The sequence below is a fragment of the Mixophyes fleayi genome, chromosome 2, assembly GCF_038048845.1.
Source record: "Mixophyes fleayi isolate aMixFle1 chromosome 2, aMixFle1.hap1, whole genome shotgun sequence".
NCBI lineage: Eukaryota > Metazoa > Chordata > Amphibia > Anura > Limnodynastidae > Mixophyes > Mixophyes fleayi.
The window spans coordinates 93195083-93215293 of NC_134403.1; the positions used below are offsets into that span (position 1 = coordinate 93195083).

A 20211-nucleotide genomic window follows, 5' to 3' on the forward strand; every position below is an offset into this window, starting at 1 on the left:
CTGTAGATCAATTATCTGCATATGGAACAGGAAGCACATGATCGTTGTGGGAGTTTGTTATTTTTTCATATTTTTATTTTCAAAAGCGATAATGCACTATCCACATATCCCTCCCTTTTGGTTCTGTTAAATATGTTTGTGGATTAATAAAAGGACAAGTGAAAGGATTCTCAGATTTCCAATGTGGTTGATATACACAAGCCTGCTCCCTTTGTAAATCAAGTAAGCCTATTCACAAAAGGGGAAATCTGGAAGACTTCCTTACACCTTGGAATATTATTCACTTATAGGTGATTTACCATATTCTCTATGAGTGGGGTTATTATAACATATTGGTGCTGATATATATATTTGTAAGAGATTCTATATAGGAACATGCAATTTTCATAACACAGAAAGTGTTGTTAACTACTACACCATGTTTTTCTTTCTTATTTGCAGGTTTATGAGAGATCTTAATCAAAGCTACAAAGAGAAATCACTTGTAGTGTTCTGGATTAACATATATTGGACTCATTTTTTAAGGTGGTACCGTGTAGTGTCAGACGAGGTGTTTATATTTATTGTTGTATGAATGTTTAGATTATAGGATGATATGATAGACCCTTTTTTTCACTTTGTCAGCAGCACAGAGTGGAGCGTTCACGTTTATAGCTTATTGTTTGTGCATATATTATCGTATATAAATAAAATTTTAATGGAGAACCAGTTCAGAACATTACCAAAGCGTAGGAGGGTTTGGGAGAGACACCTTGATGGCTTAATTAAGGATATTAACTGGAATAACTTCTTTCAGATAAGCCAAAACTAGCTCATTAAGCATATTGTTACTGGATGCCCAATACAAGGTCCTATCAAGATAGTACTGGTGCCCTAGCATCTTCATTAAAATGTACATGCTGGAGATGTAACCTATCAGGACACCACTACATGTCTGGGGGGACTATCCAATATGCCTGCCATTATCAACATAACAAACAAAATGATACAAAGCAATATTTCAGAAAATCCCAGCTTCTAGTTACTAAACCTAACTAGAGCACCAGCCTCCGAGTACAAGAAATCCCTATTGACACATTTAAACAGAACTACAAAAGACAGCGATTTTCAGTTCACTAGAAATACCCCTCTGCTCCAACACTAAAGAGTGGTTTGCGCGACTTGAACGTTGTAGGAATATAGATGCTCTAAGTCTCTCATCCTCCGATAGGTTCGAAGATGATTGTTCCATTTTGACTAGGTAACTAGAACTTCGAGGAACTAAGAAGTATACCGCTTTATCCAAATATTAAAAGCTCCTCCAGGACTAGTGTCACGGTCGTTTGAATTTCTTGATCCGATTCGGGACCCTTGGGACTAGCTGGAGCAGGAGTGAAACAGAACTTAGCAGCCTGGATGATCTTCTTGCTCATGTTCTTGCTGATTGTAGAATATAGCAGGAGAATGAGCAGTCTGGCAATGTAGACAGGAACACTGCACTAGTAATACGGTCAGGAACACTGCACTTGTAATGCGGTCAGGAACACTGCACTTGTAATGCGGTCAGGAACACTGCACTTGTAATGCGGTCAGGAACACTGCACTTGTAATGCAGTCAGGAACACTGGAGCCAAGAACTATCCTCTGGAGAGAAGTGTGTTGTTCTGGCAATGAACAGATCACAGCAGCAGGTTTAAATAGGGTGTCCCAAACAACTATTGGCTGATCAGTTCATGTGATCACAGCTGCAGAATCTGGTTGGTCTGGAATGATCACCTGACTGCATCCAAGATGGCCACGCCCATGCAGCAGAACAAACAGTATGTGTTTATTTACAAACGGAGGTGTGGAGGATGGGAAAGCTGCAGACGACCAGAAGGGACCCAGGTAGCCGTGATATGACAGCGGCGGATGAGGTAAGTCCGGCTAAGATCCCGATTTGTGACAGTACCCCCTCCCTTACGAGTGGCCACTGGACACTTAGATTGGGGTTTAGTTGGAAACTTGCAGTGAAATTTTTTGATGAGAGATGGAGCATGGACATCAGAAGCTTTGATCCAGGCTCTCTCTTCTGGACCATAGCCCTTCCAGTCGACTAGATATTGTAAGGTCTTATGTCGAAACCGAGAGTCCAAGATCTCTTTAATTTCATATTCATCATCATGTTCAGTCTGAACTTCAGGAGAAACAAGTTTGGGTGTATAAAACCGATTTAGCACCAGTAGTTTTAAGAGAGAAATATGGAAGGAGTTGGGTACCTTGAGGTAAGATGGTAAATGTAATTTGTAGGACACTGGATTGATGACCCGGGAGATGTTAAACGGTCCAATAAAGCGGGGAGCGAATTTCATAGATGGAACTCTGAGGCGTAGATTGCGAGTAGACAGCAGCACCTCTTTGTCACGTACTGTCACAAATCAGGATCTTAGCCGCACTTACCTCATCCGCCGCTGTCATATCACGGCTACCTGGGTGCCTTCTGGTCGTCTGCAGCATTCCCATCCTCCACACCTCCGTTTGTAAACAAACACATACTGTTTGTTCTGCTGCATGGGCGCGGCCACTTGTAATGCAGTCAGGAACACTGCACTTGGGAATGCAGACAGGAACACTGGAGCCAAGAACTATCCTCTGGAGAGAAGTGTGTTGTTCTGGCAATGAACAGATCACAGCAGCAGGTTTAAATAGGGTGTCCCAAACAACTATTGGCTGATCAGTTCATGTGATCACAGCTGCAGAATCTGGTTGGTCTGGAATGATCACCTGACTGCATCCAAGATGGCCACACCCATGCAGCAGAACAAACAGTATGTGTTTATTTACAAACGGAGGTGTGGAGGATGGGAATGCTGCAGACGACCAGAAGGGACCCAGGTAGCCGTGATATGACAGCGGCGGATGAGGTAAGTGCGGCTAAGATCCCAATTTGTGACACCTAGTTTACAAAGGAACTATTGTACTTATACATTAAATCCCCCCACTTACATTAGAAGCACACACTCACCCTCATCACCATTTATAAAGCGCCACTAGTTCTGCAGCGCTGTACAGAGATCTCACGCACATCAGTTCCTGCCCCATTGGGGCTTACAGTCTAAACTCCCTAACACACACACACACACACACGGGTCAATTTGTTAGTAGCCAATTAACCTACCAGTATGTTTTTGGAGTGTAGGAGTAAACCGGAATACTCATAGGTAACCCATGCAAAGACGGGGAGAACATACAAACTCCTCACAGATAAGGCCTTGGTCGGGAATTGAACTCATGACCCCAGTGCTGCAAGACAGAAGTGTTAACCACTTAGCCAACGTGCTGCCCCCTCTTCATCTAATTCTGTGTCTTGTGTTCTCCTTCTGCAGACAAGACATGCAGACAGTGGGAGAAAAAGGGGCAGGGACTGACAGAAGGGGAGAGATGGCTGTGAAGGGTGCAGACTGAAAGGATGTGCATACAAGCTGCAGAGTGGTTGGTCCCTGGGGCAAGGACCAGCCACCTCAAACATACTTTACCCATGGCTGGGAGAGGGGTTTGCCTATGTCCCTCTCTGCCTATAGGTTGCATCACCTTAGACTAGGACTTCATTCCCCAAGATTCCTCATCTCCCTTTTTTCCATATCTAACATCCTCCAGTTCCTCCCCCATGGTGTGGCTTTGTTTATATTCTATAAAATCGTTAAAGTATTTTTGTGATTATATTGGAGGCAATTAGTCTTATCTTTTATTTGTAAGGTGTCCTCCGTCTGTTATGGAGGTCATCGGACCCTTATATGTTTCTGTGTTTTGTTTTTCTAAGGGTTTGATGTTTATCCAATCTGGTTGACCTTGTATGACATATTGCATTTTGTTCTAGTGCCTTTCTTTAACTAAAAGATATTGTAAAAAGAAAAAGAAAGAAACCCTGCAATTAATTGCACATATTTTGATTGAAATTTGTAGAAAATATGAAAATCAGCTACATTTATTAAACAGCCAAGAAAAACTGCTACAAAAGTATGAAAATCAGTTTTCTTTTACCATAGTACTAAAATACACCACAAAGCAAACTAAAAGATAAATACATCATAAAATACTAAAACTGGATAAAAACCAATGCTCGGGATGTAAATATTTCTTTGTGTCATTATTATGCCATAAAAAGCAATACAACACAGCTACACTAATCAAACGGTGGACAAAACAGAATTTCAGAAAAGACCCTAATATGGTAAACACATGTGTGTGTAAAGACTACCTAAATGACCTAGCTGCAGCAGGCTGTGTTTACAATTGGTGCTTCCTATTGTGAGTGACTACACTCCAAATTACATAGATCTGCGAAATTTAAGGTATTGAAAGCTTTTTTTAATAATACTTTGATATTCTTAATTATACTCCTGTATACACCAAGAAATAGTATAAAAAAATAAAAAAATTACCACATCACTTTTACCTATAAGGGGGTTATATACATTTTTCAGAAAAAAGTTTAATTGTTCTTGACATATGTATTGTGAAATCCGAAGCTGTGTAGATGATATCACTGTTTTCATGTCTTAATTACATAATAAAATATCAATAAAACCAAACATTAGAAACAAAACCATAATTGTTGAAAAAAATAGTTAATATTTTTTTTTTTTTTGTCTTCAAACTCTGTGTATGACCCAGCAGTAATCAGCCATCATGCTGACGTCCCAATGACCCTGCTAACTTCTTTCTACATCTTTAACATCTTGGTGGAACCATTCACCCTGTTCTTCACTGTAGTCTCCGATATTATTCTGGAAATGCTCAATATGGGAATTCAAAAAAATGTACCTTTAAACTCATATTGCAGCCAAGGTTTCTGTAACTATTAAGCATTTCCCTGACAATTTCTTTGTAGTCTGGATCCTTGCCATTGCATAAATCATTTTAAATTACTTGTTTGAATGAAGTCCACGCCAAAAGTTCCACAATATTCATTACATGCCCAAAATGTTCATGTTTTTATTAAATTTCTAATGTTAGGGCCTGTAAAAATGCCTTCCTCCAGTTTGCATCAAAATCCCTAACACAGGCCTGTCCAACCTGCGGCCCTCCAGGTGTTGTGAAACTACAAGCCCCAGCATGCTTTGCCAGTAGACAACCTGTTGATAGCTGGAAGGGCCACAGGTTGGACAGGCCTGCCCTAACATATCCGATGCTAAAGATATTTGAAAGTTTCTCCATCTTTAGGCAGTGCTTTTACAAACTGTTTCATCAGTCCTAATTTTATATGTAGAGGTGGAAGTAAAACTTTATTTGGATCTACTAAACTGGATTTGATGACATTATTTTTTCCAATTTCTAAACTTTTTCGAGCAGGCCAATTGTTTTTTTGCCAATGTAAATTCTTAGCTCTGCTATCCCATTCACAGAGAAAACATGGTAATTTGGTGTAACCTTGTTGCTGGCCAAGCACCATGCATAAAATTTTAAGATCTCCACCTATTAACCAGGTGTGTCTTGCATATCCAATCAGTTCCAAAACAGTTTTCAAATGTTCAAGTTTCTTTTAGACTGAATGTGCTAATGGCATTGACGCATATGTGTTGCCATTGTACAATAAAACAGCTTTTAAACTTTTTTGAAGTGTGTGTGTGTGTGTGTGTGTGTGTGTGTGTGTGTGTGTGTGTGTGTGTGTGTGTGTGTGTGTGTGTGTGTTGCAAAAAAACATGATGTGATATGCAAAATCAGGAGTCCGTTTCTTGTTCAGAAGCCAAAAATATATGAGCATCACATAAAGTCGTTAAAAAAAAAGAAGCTCTCTCATCGGACATGTGTTATCAATTGGGTCCCCACCCCACATGCTTACACCCCCATTAACAACCATCAATTATTTTTTTTACAGGGAAACATAGGTGACTGGTAAAAAGAGTAGGAAGCAAGGACAGAGACAGGGGAAAAAAAAATTAAATATAAGAAAATAGAAACAACAATCCCATTTATGTGCTGCACCACAAATGTATATACAATTCTGAACAGGACAACAATGATAAATCAGACATAAGCAGCATGGCCATATAAGTAGAGTCACCAAAGGAGGAAAAGTAAAAAAGCTATGACTTCATTGTCCTAGGGGAATAAAAGCCACAAATGACCTATGTAGTGTAATCACTTCTTATAGCTATAATTTGAATGCAAAGAGTTCTAACATATACGAGTATATTGTGTACACATAATTTTAAGCAGTACTGTAGTTCCCTTGGTTGTGACCATTTGTGATAAATGAAGAACAAGAGCAGTCTGATACACAGCCAAACATGTGGGGTCAATGGTCAACAGGATATGTGCCCTAAAATGTCCATCACCTCGTCATTTACTTTGACACTCGGTATAGCAACAGCCATCATCGGAATATGAAAGGTTATACAAACTACCTAGGGATTAGTTTCAAATGTTCAAGGTAGTGGACGTGTACTCTGTATGCTCACACTACCACACTGAGTTGCAATGTGCATGTGGGGTACTATTACATTGAACAACTCCTAAAGCATGTACAACTACTAGGCTCCCTCTTTATAACAAAACAATTGCTTACCACTATATATATTATCAGCACAAAAGGGCATTAAAATCAACTGCATGATAATACCTATAGTAATCAAGAATCTTGTAAAATATGTTTGGTGCATGACGAATACAAGATTATTTTATAGTAAAATCACACAATAAGCGATGGTTAGGTCTGATCACCACATTAGTGAGTTCGCTCTCACAATCATGTTTTATTTTACCAAAGCATATAGTATTGTTTGATTTTAGAAACGGACTAAAAATCACTATCAGCAATGGACCGATGACTGGCAAATGTGGAAGCGTGTATGCACGCACGACCAGCAGTGTAGGCAGATCTCTATAGTGTGCATAGTCACACCTTTTCAGCAGATGGTTATGAGATGACGAGCACAGATCTGGAGGTAAATTGTGTAGGTGTGTACATATAAATATGCATGATCATCGGGACTCTGTCTTTGGTACAATAGTTTCAGAAATAGTATATGCAGTAATTTTCATCTTAATACTTTATCTGTCTCATTGGTATGCACAGCAGCTATGACATAGCCAAGTGTTGCACCCTATTTGGGAAACAGGAAGTTGTAATAACGTCCACTTCTTACTTAACCGAAGGTAAAGTGTTTGTGTATGGGTCATTGTTTATTTGTAAGGCGGCACAAACTAGAGTGAGTTGGACAGTATAACAAATCATCCGTAAATACAGAACAAGTACATAATAGGATTATGAAGAAGGTGCAGAGGTCAAACAGTCCTGCTTGTGACTGTATAATGGCTATGTATAGCCATGTTCATGTATGTACAAGATGGGCACTAGAAGAAATAATGTATATGCCTACAATGTAAGGATATTAGACCTCTATATTTTATCTGTTATTAGAACACTTAAGTGACCTGTGTAGCCCTTATTTTTAAAGAGAACATCCAAAAAAAAACCCAAAAAAGGACAATGCTGCAATTTGCAAATGGCTTGCTCCAAGCAGGAGAGGGGTTTGTGGTGCTTGTTGGCCTCAGCTTGAGCCCAATAACTTGAAGCAAAGTACACTGCAATCCCCTATGTTTATGGAATGCTAGAAATACATTTAGAAAATATGACAAGAAAAACACTCCGATAACATGAATAAAACAAATTTTTAATGTACAGCAGAAATTGGACAGCTTTTTTTTATATTAACAAAAAAATTTCTATCATACAAGTATTTACATTTGCATACTGAGGAGGTAAAGTGTCTAAGTGGTTCTTTTACAGTCCTTTCCAATACAATGAAAACCTGGTAGATAAGAGCAGTACCAAACTCATCTCTTCTAGAGCCACCACTGCCAAGTTAGATTTCTGCATCTGACTACAATTCATCACGGCATTCTCCGGCTCTGGAAGGATTGCTTTAAAAACCAATAGCTCGCCACTAAATTTTATGATTGATATTGGCCACCTATACCAGAAAAGGAACATGCTTCTGAGGAAACAATCGTGTTACCTTCAACACCTCCTTCCATTTGGATTTAACTGAATTATGGACTTTAAAAAGAAATAAAAACAAACAGTACTAGCCACATATCAATAAAAACCAACAACTTCATAATCATAGGTTTGCCTAATTACGAAAGATGTTGTGCATATACATTCAGAGTAAGCAAACCTCAGTTTTAGGCTCTTAGGGATATTTACCCTTCAGCACCTCAGGTCATATTACTATCCTTAGGATACAGGGCAGAAAAAACATGGAAGATCTCTGATGGCCCCTCCAAAAAATATTAACCTAAAAACTGGCTATCAATACAGATGTAATGAAGGTCATAGAAATAACATTCAAGTGCATCAGTTAGCTAGACACACAGAAAGCAGCCATTTTTGTGGGCTGTAGCACTATTTAGCCGATTTGATTACTACCAACCCATGGCTCAGTGAGGTCACAAGTTTCTAGTGAAATGATTGGCTGCATTCGTATGAATATTGATTCAGTCCACAAAAAGGTTGTCACTAATTGTTCCACTTTTAAGATGAACATGTTCCGTTCCGTAGTACACGTGTGGAAACTTTTACCCAGAATTCTTGGAGATTGAAGTTTTTTTTGCATAATGTACTCCCACACAATTTGGAGCACCATAGCTAAAAGCTATTAAAAAAAAAACCCACACATTTTACTATTATGTTTTTTACCACAATTGCACACTTCATACCTTGTGTAATGCTTCTACCTGTGACTGTCAAACATCATCTCCAAGCAGAGCGATTACTGTGCCCCCCCCCTTTTTTGGTTTTCGTAGTTTCCTGACTAGCGGGTCACTGGATAAAAGACACCACACCTATACCGTATATGAACCTTACGATCAATCATAAAATTCAGTGTATACCCAACTGCTTCTGAAAAAGGGAAGTCTATGTGCTACACCCCTTTTGTAACAGCAGATTTGAGCAGACAATACAAATCATGAGAAGTTTTGCTGTCCCTGTTGATTATGTACCCATTTTCTGATTACTGTAAAACATTTTTTCGGACATCCTGAGAAATGATTAGAATACATGCTACAATTGAACTTAAAGGTGTGATTCTACCACCACTAAATTATGTGCTTATGGCCTAAAACTACCAATCAGCCGAAAGCTAGAAAATAGTCACCATATGTACATAAAAATAAAAAAAGGGCCATTATTTCACTGAAGGTTGAATTAGCAAATCAGCATTTTGCTTTAAAAAAATCCACAGCAGTCTGAGATGATTATTATTTCCACATTGATGTTAAATAAATAAAAAAAAAGTAGATAATTAATGTAGTGGTTATACAAGTTAATGCATGTTGTGACCAAATGAAAGCCCAAACGGATGCACACGAGATGATTAGAAACAGGTGAACAAGGCACATATCCATCGGGCAAAAAAAAAAAAAAAGAAAAAAAGGAGATAAAATACCTCAAATACTGCCCAGGAAGATAAGTGCCTATTTCTTACAACAGTGAGGAGTTTGTAGACAAAAAGGTAAAAACATCATACCTCAAAACATAGCTGGATGGTTACATTGCCCACTATGATCTAGATCCCTCTATAGGCACTCAATGAAGGTGACCAAGCAATGGAAGAAATGTTTGTGGCCTTGGCTAGGTGGCCTCCTGATTGATGGTTTAAATTTAGCATATCCACTGAGATTAAAAAGGTAAAAAAATATAAAGCTAAAGATAAGGAACTTGCCTATGGCCTAAGACACAGGTTTTCCTCTGTAATATGGTGGCTAGAACTCTTGCTGACATAGGGGTTGGCACAGAAAGTTGGCCTAGATAGGGCAAACATAAGCAGTCTTGGCTGTGCATCTAAGGCCCCCCAAGTGCAGGAAGATGTAATTAATAAAGGAATTTAGTCGGTAGAGAACATTCAGTCATCTAGTTGTGTCATTTATATAAAACAAACAAAACACTTTACTGACAACAGAAGGTACAGAATATGTGCAGTAGAATGCCAAACTGAAGCCATGACTGTATGGCCGGGCACAATTCTTTTGTCATGTAATGCATCTTTCTGTTTTACTACTGTGCAAGTGTATGGTCTATAGAGCATCTACTTTGGTTGGCATTTACCGATCTTGAGTTTGATGCCCCTGCGCTAGAGACAGAATTAGAACACTTTGCACATTACATAGTGTTATGTCATGAATGCTTTGCAGCAAAACTCCTTTTATCATGCTTATAATATGCTTCCCTAAATGGTATAAGCATCTCAATCTATATTAAGTCAACAGGCCTATTTAAGAATATGGTGCAATGTGCTGCAACTTTCAGTTACCAGTCAGGCGTTCATTTTCATTTGATAAATTGCTAGAAAAATGGTTAGAACCTGATTGGTTGCCATGAGTACCAGTATAACATGTTAATAAACAAGTCTACATGTCAGAAAAAAAGGTCAACCTTTCTTTGCTAATTAAAGAGAGCATCAAGATGTGTAACCAAATGCTTTCGTAGTGCATCTCAATTAGCGATGCCGGCCAATTACATCCTTCCCACAAGCGGAACTCAATTTTACCTAGTTAAACTGAGGAAGATGGGATGTTGCATATATGTGTGTTAATGTTAATCTAGAAATTGCACAGCAGTATTAGAATAATGGCAAATGCTTACACAAATACAACAGCTCAACCGACAGACCACACCCCACCCCAAAACACTATGTTTACATACACCCCATTAATGCACAAGCCAGCTTCACGTTAGTATGTTAGTGAGCTGTGTGAGGCTGAGAAGCACCTCGGACAAGATAACTGGGAGTTTATTAACAGTTCTGCACAGAAAGCAGAAAAAGAATATACATATATTTATAGAACTTTGGACACGTCACTAAAACCCCTGAAGGATACACACAGAAAAATGGTGTACACCTGAAGAAACAGACAATGACAACATGGCATTATAAAAACGTGACATGTGACCATGAGGACCAATCCAGCGTCTAGAAGAAAAATTTCATGTACAAGTACAAATAGTTCCAGTGTAAATATAGCTTGGCGCATTTGGTTTTGTTGTGATCTCCATACAAACAATAAACTGAGAGGTAATATTTATACTTATGTATGTGTGTATATATTTATATATAGAGATTCAGATATTTTTTTTTTGTTTGTTTCTATTTTTTACAAAGAATTAAAATACTTAAAAAAAGTTAAAATCCCTACTCTCCCTGCCCCTCCCCAAACATTGTAAAACAATAATAATTCAAAGAAAACAAAAACAAACACTCCAGTTAAAAGTTATGGCTTCAGAGTTATTGTACTGTAGATGCTGAACCAAAAAAATTCTCCCATTCAACTAAGATCCTGTATTAAAATGTGATGTGTCACTCAAATTCAAACCCTGCTTCCAACCTGCCGCTGCTGGAGCCTGGCTTGGGTGACCAGAACAGGCTCTTTCAAGTCGCTGGTCAGCACCAGAAGACAAAGCTCTCCCCTCCTGTTCAGTTCCTCCAGAAGGCAGGCACCTTCCAATGCCGGTCTATTTTATGAGCACAAACATCTAAAATCCCTGCTGTTGGCAAATGCTTGACACCTGAGATTCATTTACAAACGATGATGGATTTTTGCAGGTTGTCCTCCTTGCTTCACATCCGCTCGGACAGCGCAAGCTGAGGGTCTTTTAGTAAAACAATTCTATTGCCAATAGGTTTCGCCAGCATGAATCTACTCTTTCTGGAAAGCAGATGGTTAGTGTTATGTTCAAACAAGCTTAGATTTTAGGCTTTGTTTTTGCAAAAAACTAAAAAAAGGTGACAAGTGGCCCTGTATGCAAACTTTACACGAAGTGTCACTCAGGTGATCTACATACCGACACCTCAAAAACATGGAGCTTAACATTGGCGCATGCAGACAAGCTTACATGTACACGTGTGCACCTACAAAACACAGGTCAAAAAATAGCTACACACACTCCTGCACATGCATGGACGCAGGTCTATGTGGATAGTGTAGTGTTTGCTTTCAAGCTCCAATGTCAATTTATACAAAGCCTGAATCGTGAGAATACAATCCTTTGAATGGGAGTCTCCTTGTTTATGTTTAAGGTAAATCCAAGAGAAACCTCAGCTTGCTCACTACAACCTGAACCAGTAGATGAGCATGGTCCGGTGCACTGGGCGTTACCCCGAACCATTTTGAACAAGGTATATTAAGTGGAGTTTACCCTACACAGATGGAAAGGGGGAGCCAACATGGGAATCAGGCAATGCGGCAATCACCTGAATCGGATTCCATATCTTCATGCTAAGAAAAAGGAAAAATTGAAAGAAAAAAAAAAAAAAAAAAAAGGTATGTTTCAGACCCAAACCTAAAATTAATTTAAGTGTGCTGTTCTCTTCCATTATGACCAAAAAGGTCCCATTGTTCAACTGGCAGTTGTCTGGGAAGAAACGTTGAGGTAGGCCTCATACTTATGTACTACATCATGGCAGCTTGTATGAATTTTTCCACATTTTCTCAGGAGCATTGGTAGCGGCTTTAGATTTTCACATCTTCCTGTATACTCAGCTGTGACAGTGTTTTTTTAATGCGCAGAGCTGTCAAGCGAGCTGCTCCGTTGGAGTACCAGCATTCTCTCATCATCTTCCCCATCACCCGAAGAGCCTGGTGAGAAAAAAAACACAAAAACACCACATATAATAAATGTTTTTCTCTTTTACAATCAAATTAGCTCTGTAAACTTACATCAGAGACGTGCCACTGGGAGATATTTTTCAATAATGATTTTATTAAAGATTTTCCTTTTGGTTACATGGTACACATACAAAAACAGAAAAACATACATTGTAAATTACAAGGGAGAAAACGGGGGAGGGTCAAGGGGAGGGGAAGGAGGGGGGGGCAATACACATCAATGGAGATATTTTTCTACCCAAATGAAGAGTTGAATTCATTACAACAGAACCCTCTATAGACCAGAACTGCTATTGAATCTTAATGACCCAACAATTACAAGCACTCGTTACAACAGATATGTCAATATTACAGCACAAGGTCAATCTTCTTCAGCCCATATACACACACACACTTTCCTTTGTACTTTTCAGCTTCATACAATCTGAATAGACTGTTTTATGCATTAATGCTGCCACCCTGAGTGTGTATGGATTCAGACAAACAAACATGAGTCTTAAAGATGGCTACAAAATCTAACCAGCATTGCCAGTCATGCCCAGACAAAAGCACATATGAAACTGGTATACACAAAGTCATTTTTATAGTACAATATAAAGAAACTGGATTATATTTATCATATAGGTGTATGTTCGGCACAACAATCATCCTATGTTGGCTTGACAGGAAAACCACTCTACTATATCAGCCTGATTTTCTTCTTCCCTCCACCCCCCCCACTCACATTAGGATACTGCCCCCAAGATCTGCATATTCATCTCCTGAAGTACTCTGTGCCACTGAGAACATTACATAATCTAACTGGCTAAAGGTTTATCCATTTTGGCCCACTTTGAAACTGGAGACACCCTGGACACGCAGGAGATGAAGACTGAATATAATAAGGTATCTATTACAGACATTACAGATGTTTCTGCGGTTATATATGGAATATATAGAATACATTACACACATCTATTTGCAGCTAGCTGTGCATCAGTTTATATAAATATCCCCATTTGGTTTAAACCATGCTCATCCTTCCTATTTTTAAAGATTAAAATCTCCATTAAAGTAATATTGTGCAAGGACGTACATCAACAATCATAACCTTCAAAAAGGATAATTTATTGCCGGATTCCCAAATGATTCACTTAACTTGCAGTTGGGAGCACTGTCCACGAGCCACCAATGAACGGTACCCAAGCTATGATTGTTCAGGCACCTTTCGGTGTTTGCTAGCTCCCTTACAAGCCTGCATTCTGGCCAGGGGATTCCTTGATACAGAGCCATGCAGTTTAACATTAACATTTATTTATGTAGTGCCAGCATACTCTGTAGTGCTTTACAATAGGGTCAAATGCACAGTAATAAAACAAGTCTGGGTTATTGACAAAGCAGACAAGCTTACCTCATAACTTTGCCACCAGTTGGGTATGTTAGGCCGTAATTTCTGGTCACATACTACTTTTCGCATTTCCTCAATAGATGGATCTGATGGTACAAGATCATAGTATGGAAGCTGATATTCCTCATGGAATCCTGAAAACACAAAACCAATACAAAAGCATTAGACATAAGATCCCTGATAAAGACTTGCATGAGTAGTCACACTACCACAGACTCATGTAACCGCATGAAATCCAATACAATAATAGAGCTGAAGTTGTCAGTTATCAATAGCAAAAAAAGGATAAAATGAAAATTATATTGTAATGAGCTTGAAGTGCTAACTTTGTCATGTTTGTTGTACGTAGGTTTAGGTCAACAGTAGCTGGGCATTGCCTCTAGCTTGCTTTAATTAATATTGTCTGGTTATGGCAGACATGCAATGCAGTGAGATACTAAGAACCCATCTATCAAATACAGCTTCTGGTTCCAGTCATGTGACCAAGACCAGTTACCTTCCGCCTCTGGCCACAATCACTGAGCACAGGCCACAAAAAATGACCATGGGAACCAAACCACATGGGTTTCAGATGTGTAACCAGGGATTTCTGTGTGTTAGTAAGGTTAGGAAGCGGTCTCAGAACAGACTATGATCTCTCCTGCCAGTCAGCAAGTAACCAGGATCTAACAGCACAGCCGTCATGCCAGTCACTAAGACCCAGATAACACTATCAATGCTGGCAATAGGGGAGACCCGAGACAGATAGATAGTGTAAGACCTTTGTAGACTCGCTTGCATAGTGGATATGTCCAACCTAAGTCAGTGTCTACCCACAGAAGATAAATAAATGAATAATGTTCCTTATACTTGGGATAAATACCAAAGTTATTTTGGGGCAACCTACTATACCAATTGGGGGTACTTATACTTTTTGGAGTATTTTAGTACTGCTAGTGAGAAATCCTGATTTATACAGACAGTACTGTGTGTATGCCCTTAAGGTTTTAAGTGGAATTTTTTAAAAGAAAAAGAAAGGCTATTGTAAAAGTTTGATCTAGTTGATGTGTAAATGGAACAGAACTTACACATACTTTATAGTTAAGCTATAATAAAATGAAAATAAATGTGGTACAATAATGGGCATTCAAGACATTGTAGTTTATTTTTTCTTCTAAATTAATTGTGGATAATCAGACCAAGTATGTTAAATGCTTTCATATATTAATGTCTACAACATACCTCCAGCGCTGCATCTACGAGCAATTTCCCAGTATACCAAGCCGAGAGCATAAATGTCTGCACATTTGAAGGAGTCAAAATGCTTCATGTTTATAGTTTCATCCAATACTTCAGGAGCCATATACCTGTATTATGGAAACAAAGAAACTTTTTTAGATGGTAAACTTTGGTGAGCAGGGTCCCCTCCCTTAAGGTACTCCCACACACAATTTTAAAAAATAAATAAAAAAAATAAAAAAGAAATAAATCATAATACAGATCTTGTCACAAACTTTTTATAAATCTTTTAAAAACAAAAAACACACAGAATGATCTAAAATTGATAAACTTAATGCAGAAATCAAATTATTGCAATATTAAAATCATAATTAAGCAACCTAATCTCACAGTCAGAGATAATTATTTTCTAGTACTTGTAGATCAAAAATAATACAGGTAGTGGACAAAAACATGAACACCCCTGGGTAAATGACGGACACCAAGCATATGTTTATAAAGTAATTAACATCCCAGAGCGGACAGGATCCTGTATAAAAATGATGGTCAGCCATGATTGACTACAATTATGGCCAGCAAGGCTGCAAGAAAGTACATTTCGGGGCACAATTGGCAAGAGCTTCAGTTACTATGACAGCTTAATTTACTAAAGTTTCATAACCATGTTTAAGGTGATGTCAGCATAGAATTCCAAAATATATCAACAGCAAAGGCAACAGTGGGTGGAGACACATACTCCTGGATCACAAAATCCAAACCGCATTCATTGGAAGTGCAAGGCAAAACTGCAGACCAGTGGACTTATAATTTCAATCTGATGGGCAAGTAGCCAGTCCAGTCAAAAACAGTTAAAGGAGAACTCCACAAGCAGATTTTCAGTTAGTGTGCAGTGCACAAACCACTCATCAACCTGGCTGTGCATGAATTCACAGGCAATGAACTACCAAGCAGTGGAGGATTGTGGTATGGTCACTGAAACATATTATACCATGTGTTTGGCAACCAGACAAGTGCACACATGACTCCAACCTAAAGTGCTCTACAGCCCTAAGTGCTTGATTCCAGCAGTGAAGGGTTCGGATGGTTCTGTAATGTTGCAGGGTCCATTTTCCTGACATGGTTTGGATGTTGTCATACCCTTAGAAGGCAAGGCCCCTTCCACAGAGCATGCATGGTCACCCAATGCTTTTAAAAACATGACAGATGTAATTCATGTTATGGCCATCTCAATCTCCATTTCAGAAACCAGTTCAAGCTCCTTACCCTCACATACAAAGTCCTTACAAACACTTCTCCTCCTTACATCTCTGACCTTGTCTCGAGGTACATACTTGCCCGGCCACTCTGCTCTGCCTCATTACCTCCTCCCATGCTCGCCTCCAAGACTTCTGCCGTGCTGCACCTAATTTTTGAAATGCCCTAAAACTTCTCATTCGACTCTTCCCCAACCTTGAGTCCTCCAAACGCTCACTGAAAACGCACCTTTTCAAGCTCGCCTATTCTACCACCTTTTAACCATTCTATCCATCACCTCCTCTTCCTCGTCTGCCATCTAAATATTTCTCCTAGTTGGTCCAACTGTCTCTCACCACCCCTCCCTTTAGAATGTAAGCCCTCGCGGGCAGGGTCTGCTCTACCTATTGTTCCACGTCAGTCTCCTATTCCCTCGTACGTACTGTCGCGTCTTTTGCTGCACGCTGTGAGTCCCCATAGCACTATTCACACTCATCTGAACTACCGACATGTATTACCTCATCTATTTGTTACTTGCTTCTGTATTCGGCGCTACGGAACCTGTGGCGCCTTATAAATAATCATCACCAGATATCAACCCAATCTAGCATTTATGGGATATTCTGGATGAATGATGCGCCTTACCTTCAATTCCAGACATTAGAAGACTCAATGCCAGGGTACATAAACTTTTACCAGCTACATGTAGTAGCTCAATGTTCTATTAAGTGACTTTACATTGAGGTTTGTCATTTTATGTCCACTACATGTACACAACAATAACTGCAATGCTTCATCAACAATGAATTTATATATGGATAAAAGAAGATGCAAGTTGAGAGATTGCTCACCGTTTTGTCCCAACTCTCTGGTTTGGAGCAATGTCTATGGTGTCGGTGAGAGAGTCATGGCGTACAGCAAGTCCCAAGTCAGCGATGGCACACAACCCATTCTTCTTTACCAGTATATTTTTGGATTTAAGGTCCCTGTGTGCAATTCCAGGCTTTCCTATAAAACAAGTTTGAATCATTTTATGTCTTTGTTTCTACATGTACTTTCAACTTGGAATAATGGAAATAAATTCTTAACATACCCTGAGTTCCAACAATCTCCATATGCAAATGGGCAAGGCCACTGGCTGCTGAGAGAGCAAGCTTTATCATCCCCTCAATGGTAACGGTGTATCGGTTCAAATAGTCAAACAATGAACCATGCTCATGGTAATCGGAGACCAACCACAACTGGGTCCATGTTCCATTGTCTGCAAAATAACAATGTAATAAACCAATTAGTACTGGATCTGTAACATTGTAATTTGCTTATTAATATGATTAAACAAAACAAAAAATGAAATAAAAACCCTCACAATTAAAAGGAGATGCAAATTCAAGAGTACCTGCTCTCTACACATAGTAGAACAGTAGAAGTAGAAAAGATAGCTCAGCTGGCACCGCATAACTAAACATTACATTTACTATGTGTACAACTGTAAAGCTTCTATATTCTCCCTTTTACATGTCACCGTATAGTTATCCATCTTTTGGACATCTATGAATATTCATGAGTATTAACAAGAATGAACATCCCATGCTCAAGGTGTATGATCATCAAGCTACCTGCTGTCAGTACATTGGCTCTGAATGACCACAGGAGATCAATGGCACTGCAACATCTGCTTACACAAGTAGCTGGTTTAAGCAATACCTAAAGCATTTGGGACCATTTTATAGTAGATTTTTTTTCCTAATAATTGTGTATGTAAGTGTGCATTGTAATTAGGCTTTTCGGGCAGTACAATTACTCAAAACTGCATGACATGTCTATTTCAAGTTCTGGATTAATAATTCTATTACTATACCTTCACAAAACAAAGTTCTGCTATGTCACATACTCCTTAGGTATAGAGACAGCATATTTGTGCATCAATGCCATCAGCCAACCAGATGTACCACACTGCAACATCAAATTCAGTCTGACAGAATCAGAAATTGGCCTGGCACAAGGAGGGGACCACACACGTTCAATGATCTGACATTGTGGTTAAAAAATAAATAAATAACAAATTAGCCAATTAAATCTGAATGGCAAGTTTAAGGTTGGTAAGGAGCCAAATGTACAACGCAATCACAAAATCAGTACGTCTAAAAAGGCACTTCATAAGGACAGCATAAGTGCAGGAAATTCTCTCAAGATGGTGAATATTCTTCTGAAAATAGCAAATATTACCTCCTAACCATCTGACAAAGCTATTACTAGGTCCCAGCTCAGTAATAAGCAATAACTTCCACATTGAGAAGAAAAGAAGTGTGTGTGTGTGTGTGTGGTTACTGATATTGAGGTGGTTGGGGTAAAAAGATGTAGCTATTATGATAAAGCATGTCTGCTAGGTAGAAAGTGAGACTCCTCAATCAACATGACACATTTCTATTTATACTGTGTAAGCAGACCCACGTAACAGATAAATGCTGAACAAAAGTCACCATAACCACATGAAGACTATACCTTTGTTGTCTGCTGCAATAAATCCCAAGATGTTTTCATGACGTAGCATTACAGTCTGATAGATCTCTGCCTCTCTAAACCATGACCTCTCTTCCCGGGATGAGAAGATTTTGACAGCCACATCCCCTCCTCTCCACTTCCCACGCCACACTTCACCAAAACGTCCCTTCCCAATGATCTCCTGCAGGACGATTGTCCTTGCTACAGTGCGCTGCACGAACAGTGGAAGACCTGTGGATAAAATATATATTTTTTACTTTATTCAGAGCATCGCAAAGAGGACAAGTCCAGTAAAACACACATTTTGCTATGGCCACAAGCTTATAAACACCTCTTTATACATTAATGAATATACAAATCAAAAATATTCTTAAAATCAGTTGTTGGATTACCTCTTCTGCTTGTGTATTAAACGCCAGAGCTGCATCACTAATATACATGCTGTAGAACATGCTATGCTAAAGATTAAATGACAGCAGTACTGTTCTCTCTGTTAATACCACTGCCCTCTACAGACCAACAACTTCCAACCCAAGTCTATAGGGTACCACTGCACCTTTTTTTTTTTTTTTTTAAATATCTCAAAAACACCCAATGGTCCTCCGCAGATAAGGACAGAGACTATAGAATATATGAAGATGCAGTAACTGTGGAGAACTGAAGACTATGGGGGATATAAAACCATGGTACAAAGAAGGTTCTACAACCCAGTTGGAGGGGAATACATGTATAAAAATGATTAATCTAAACCAGTGATGCACAGCACACGGCTATCGCAAGCCCATTTTTTGGTGGCCTGCAGGAAGAACAACAGTTACATGGCGGATATCGGATACCCTAGACAGAATTACTACTATATTATTTCTCCCCTCTAACTCTAGCAACACAGGAAGGCTGGATGTGATACTACAGAGGTAATTAAAGGTGGCTTGGGGGGTAGATGTGTTTCTACAGAGGGGTGTGTGTGGTTTACTGTAGAGGTGGCCACACACCGATACACACATTTCTGTCACCACTGGTATTAATTTAAAAGATTCCACTTTTCCTGCAGTACATTTCATGTAGTTAAGCATCTTAAGTTTTATTAACAAATCCCAAAAAATAGTACACCCCTGTCCCACTATAAAGAGCAATTTATTGTAGTTTGATGAAACACAGAATTAACACTGCTCCATGTAAAGTTCAGCAAATCTCTCAGCATCCTTTCTATACACATTAGCAGCTTGGGAACTGTACAGACA

The 20211-nt window shown here is 39.0% G+C and overlaps 1 protein-coding gene across 1 annotated transcript in view; it reads right to left on the reverse strand.

Annotated features, from left to right (window-relative positions):
• Positions 1-7613: 7613 nt before the first annotated feature.
• The window catches only part of ACVR1B (activin A receptor type 1B), a 30321-nt gene continuing 17723 nt past the window's right edge, over positions 7614-20211 (reverse strand). Inside the window, exons 4-9 of the mRNA XM_075199685.1 lie at positions 18971-19201; positions 17562-17729; positions 17320-17476; positions 15239-15363; positions 14021-14151; positions 7614-12600 (exon numbers count right to left, since the gene is read on the reverse strand). Of these exons, the coding sequence (XP_075055786.1) occupies positions 12475-12600; positions 14021-14151; positions 15239-15363; positions 17320-17476; positions 17562-17729; positions 18971-19201 (938 nt within the window). The 3' untranslated portion in view covers positions 7614-12474. The remainder of the gene's footprint in view (positions 12601-14020; positions 14152-15238; positions 15364-17319; positions 17477-17561; positions 17730-18970; positions 19202-20211) is intronic.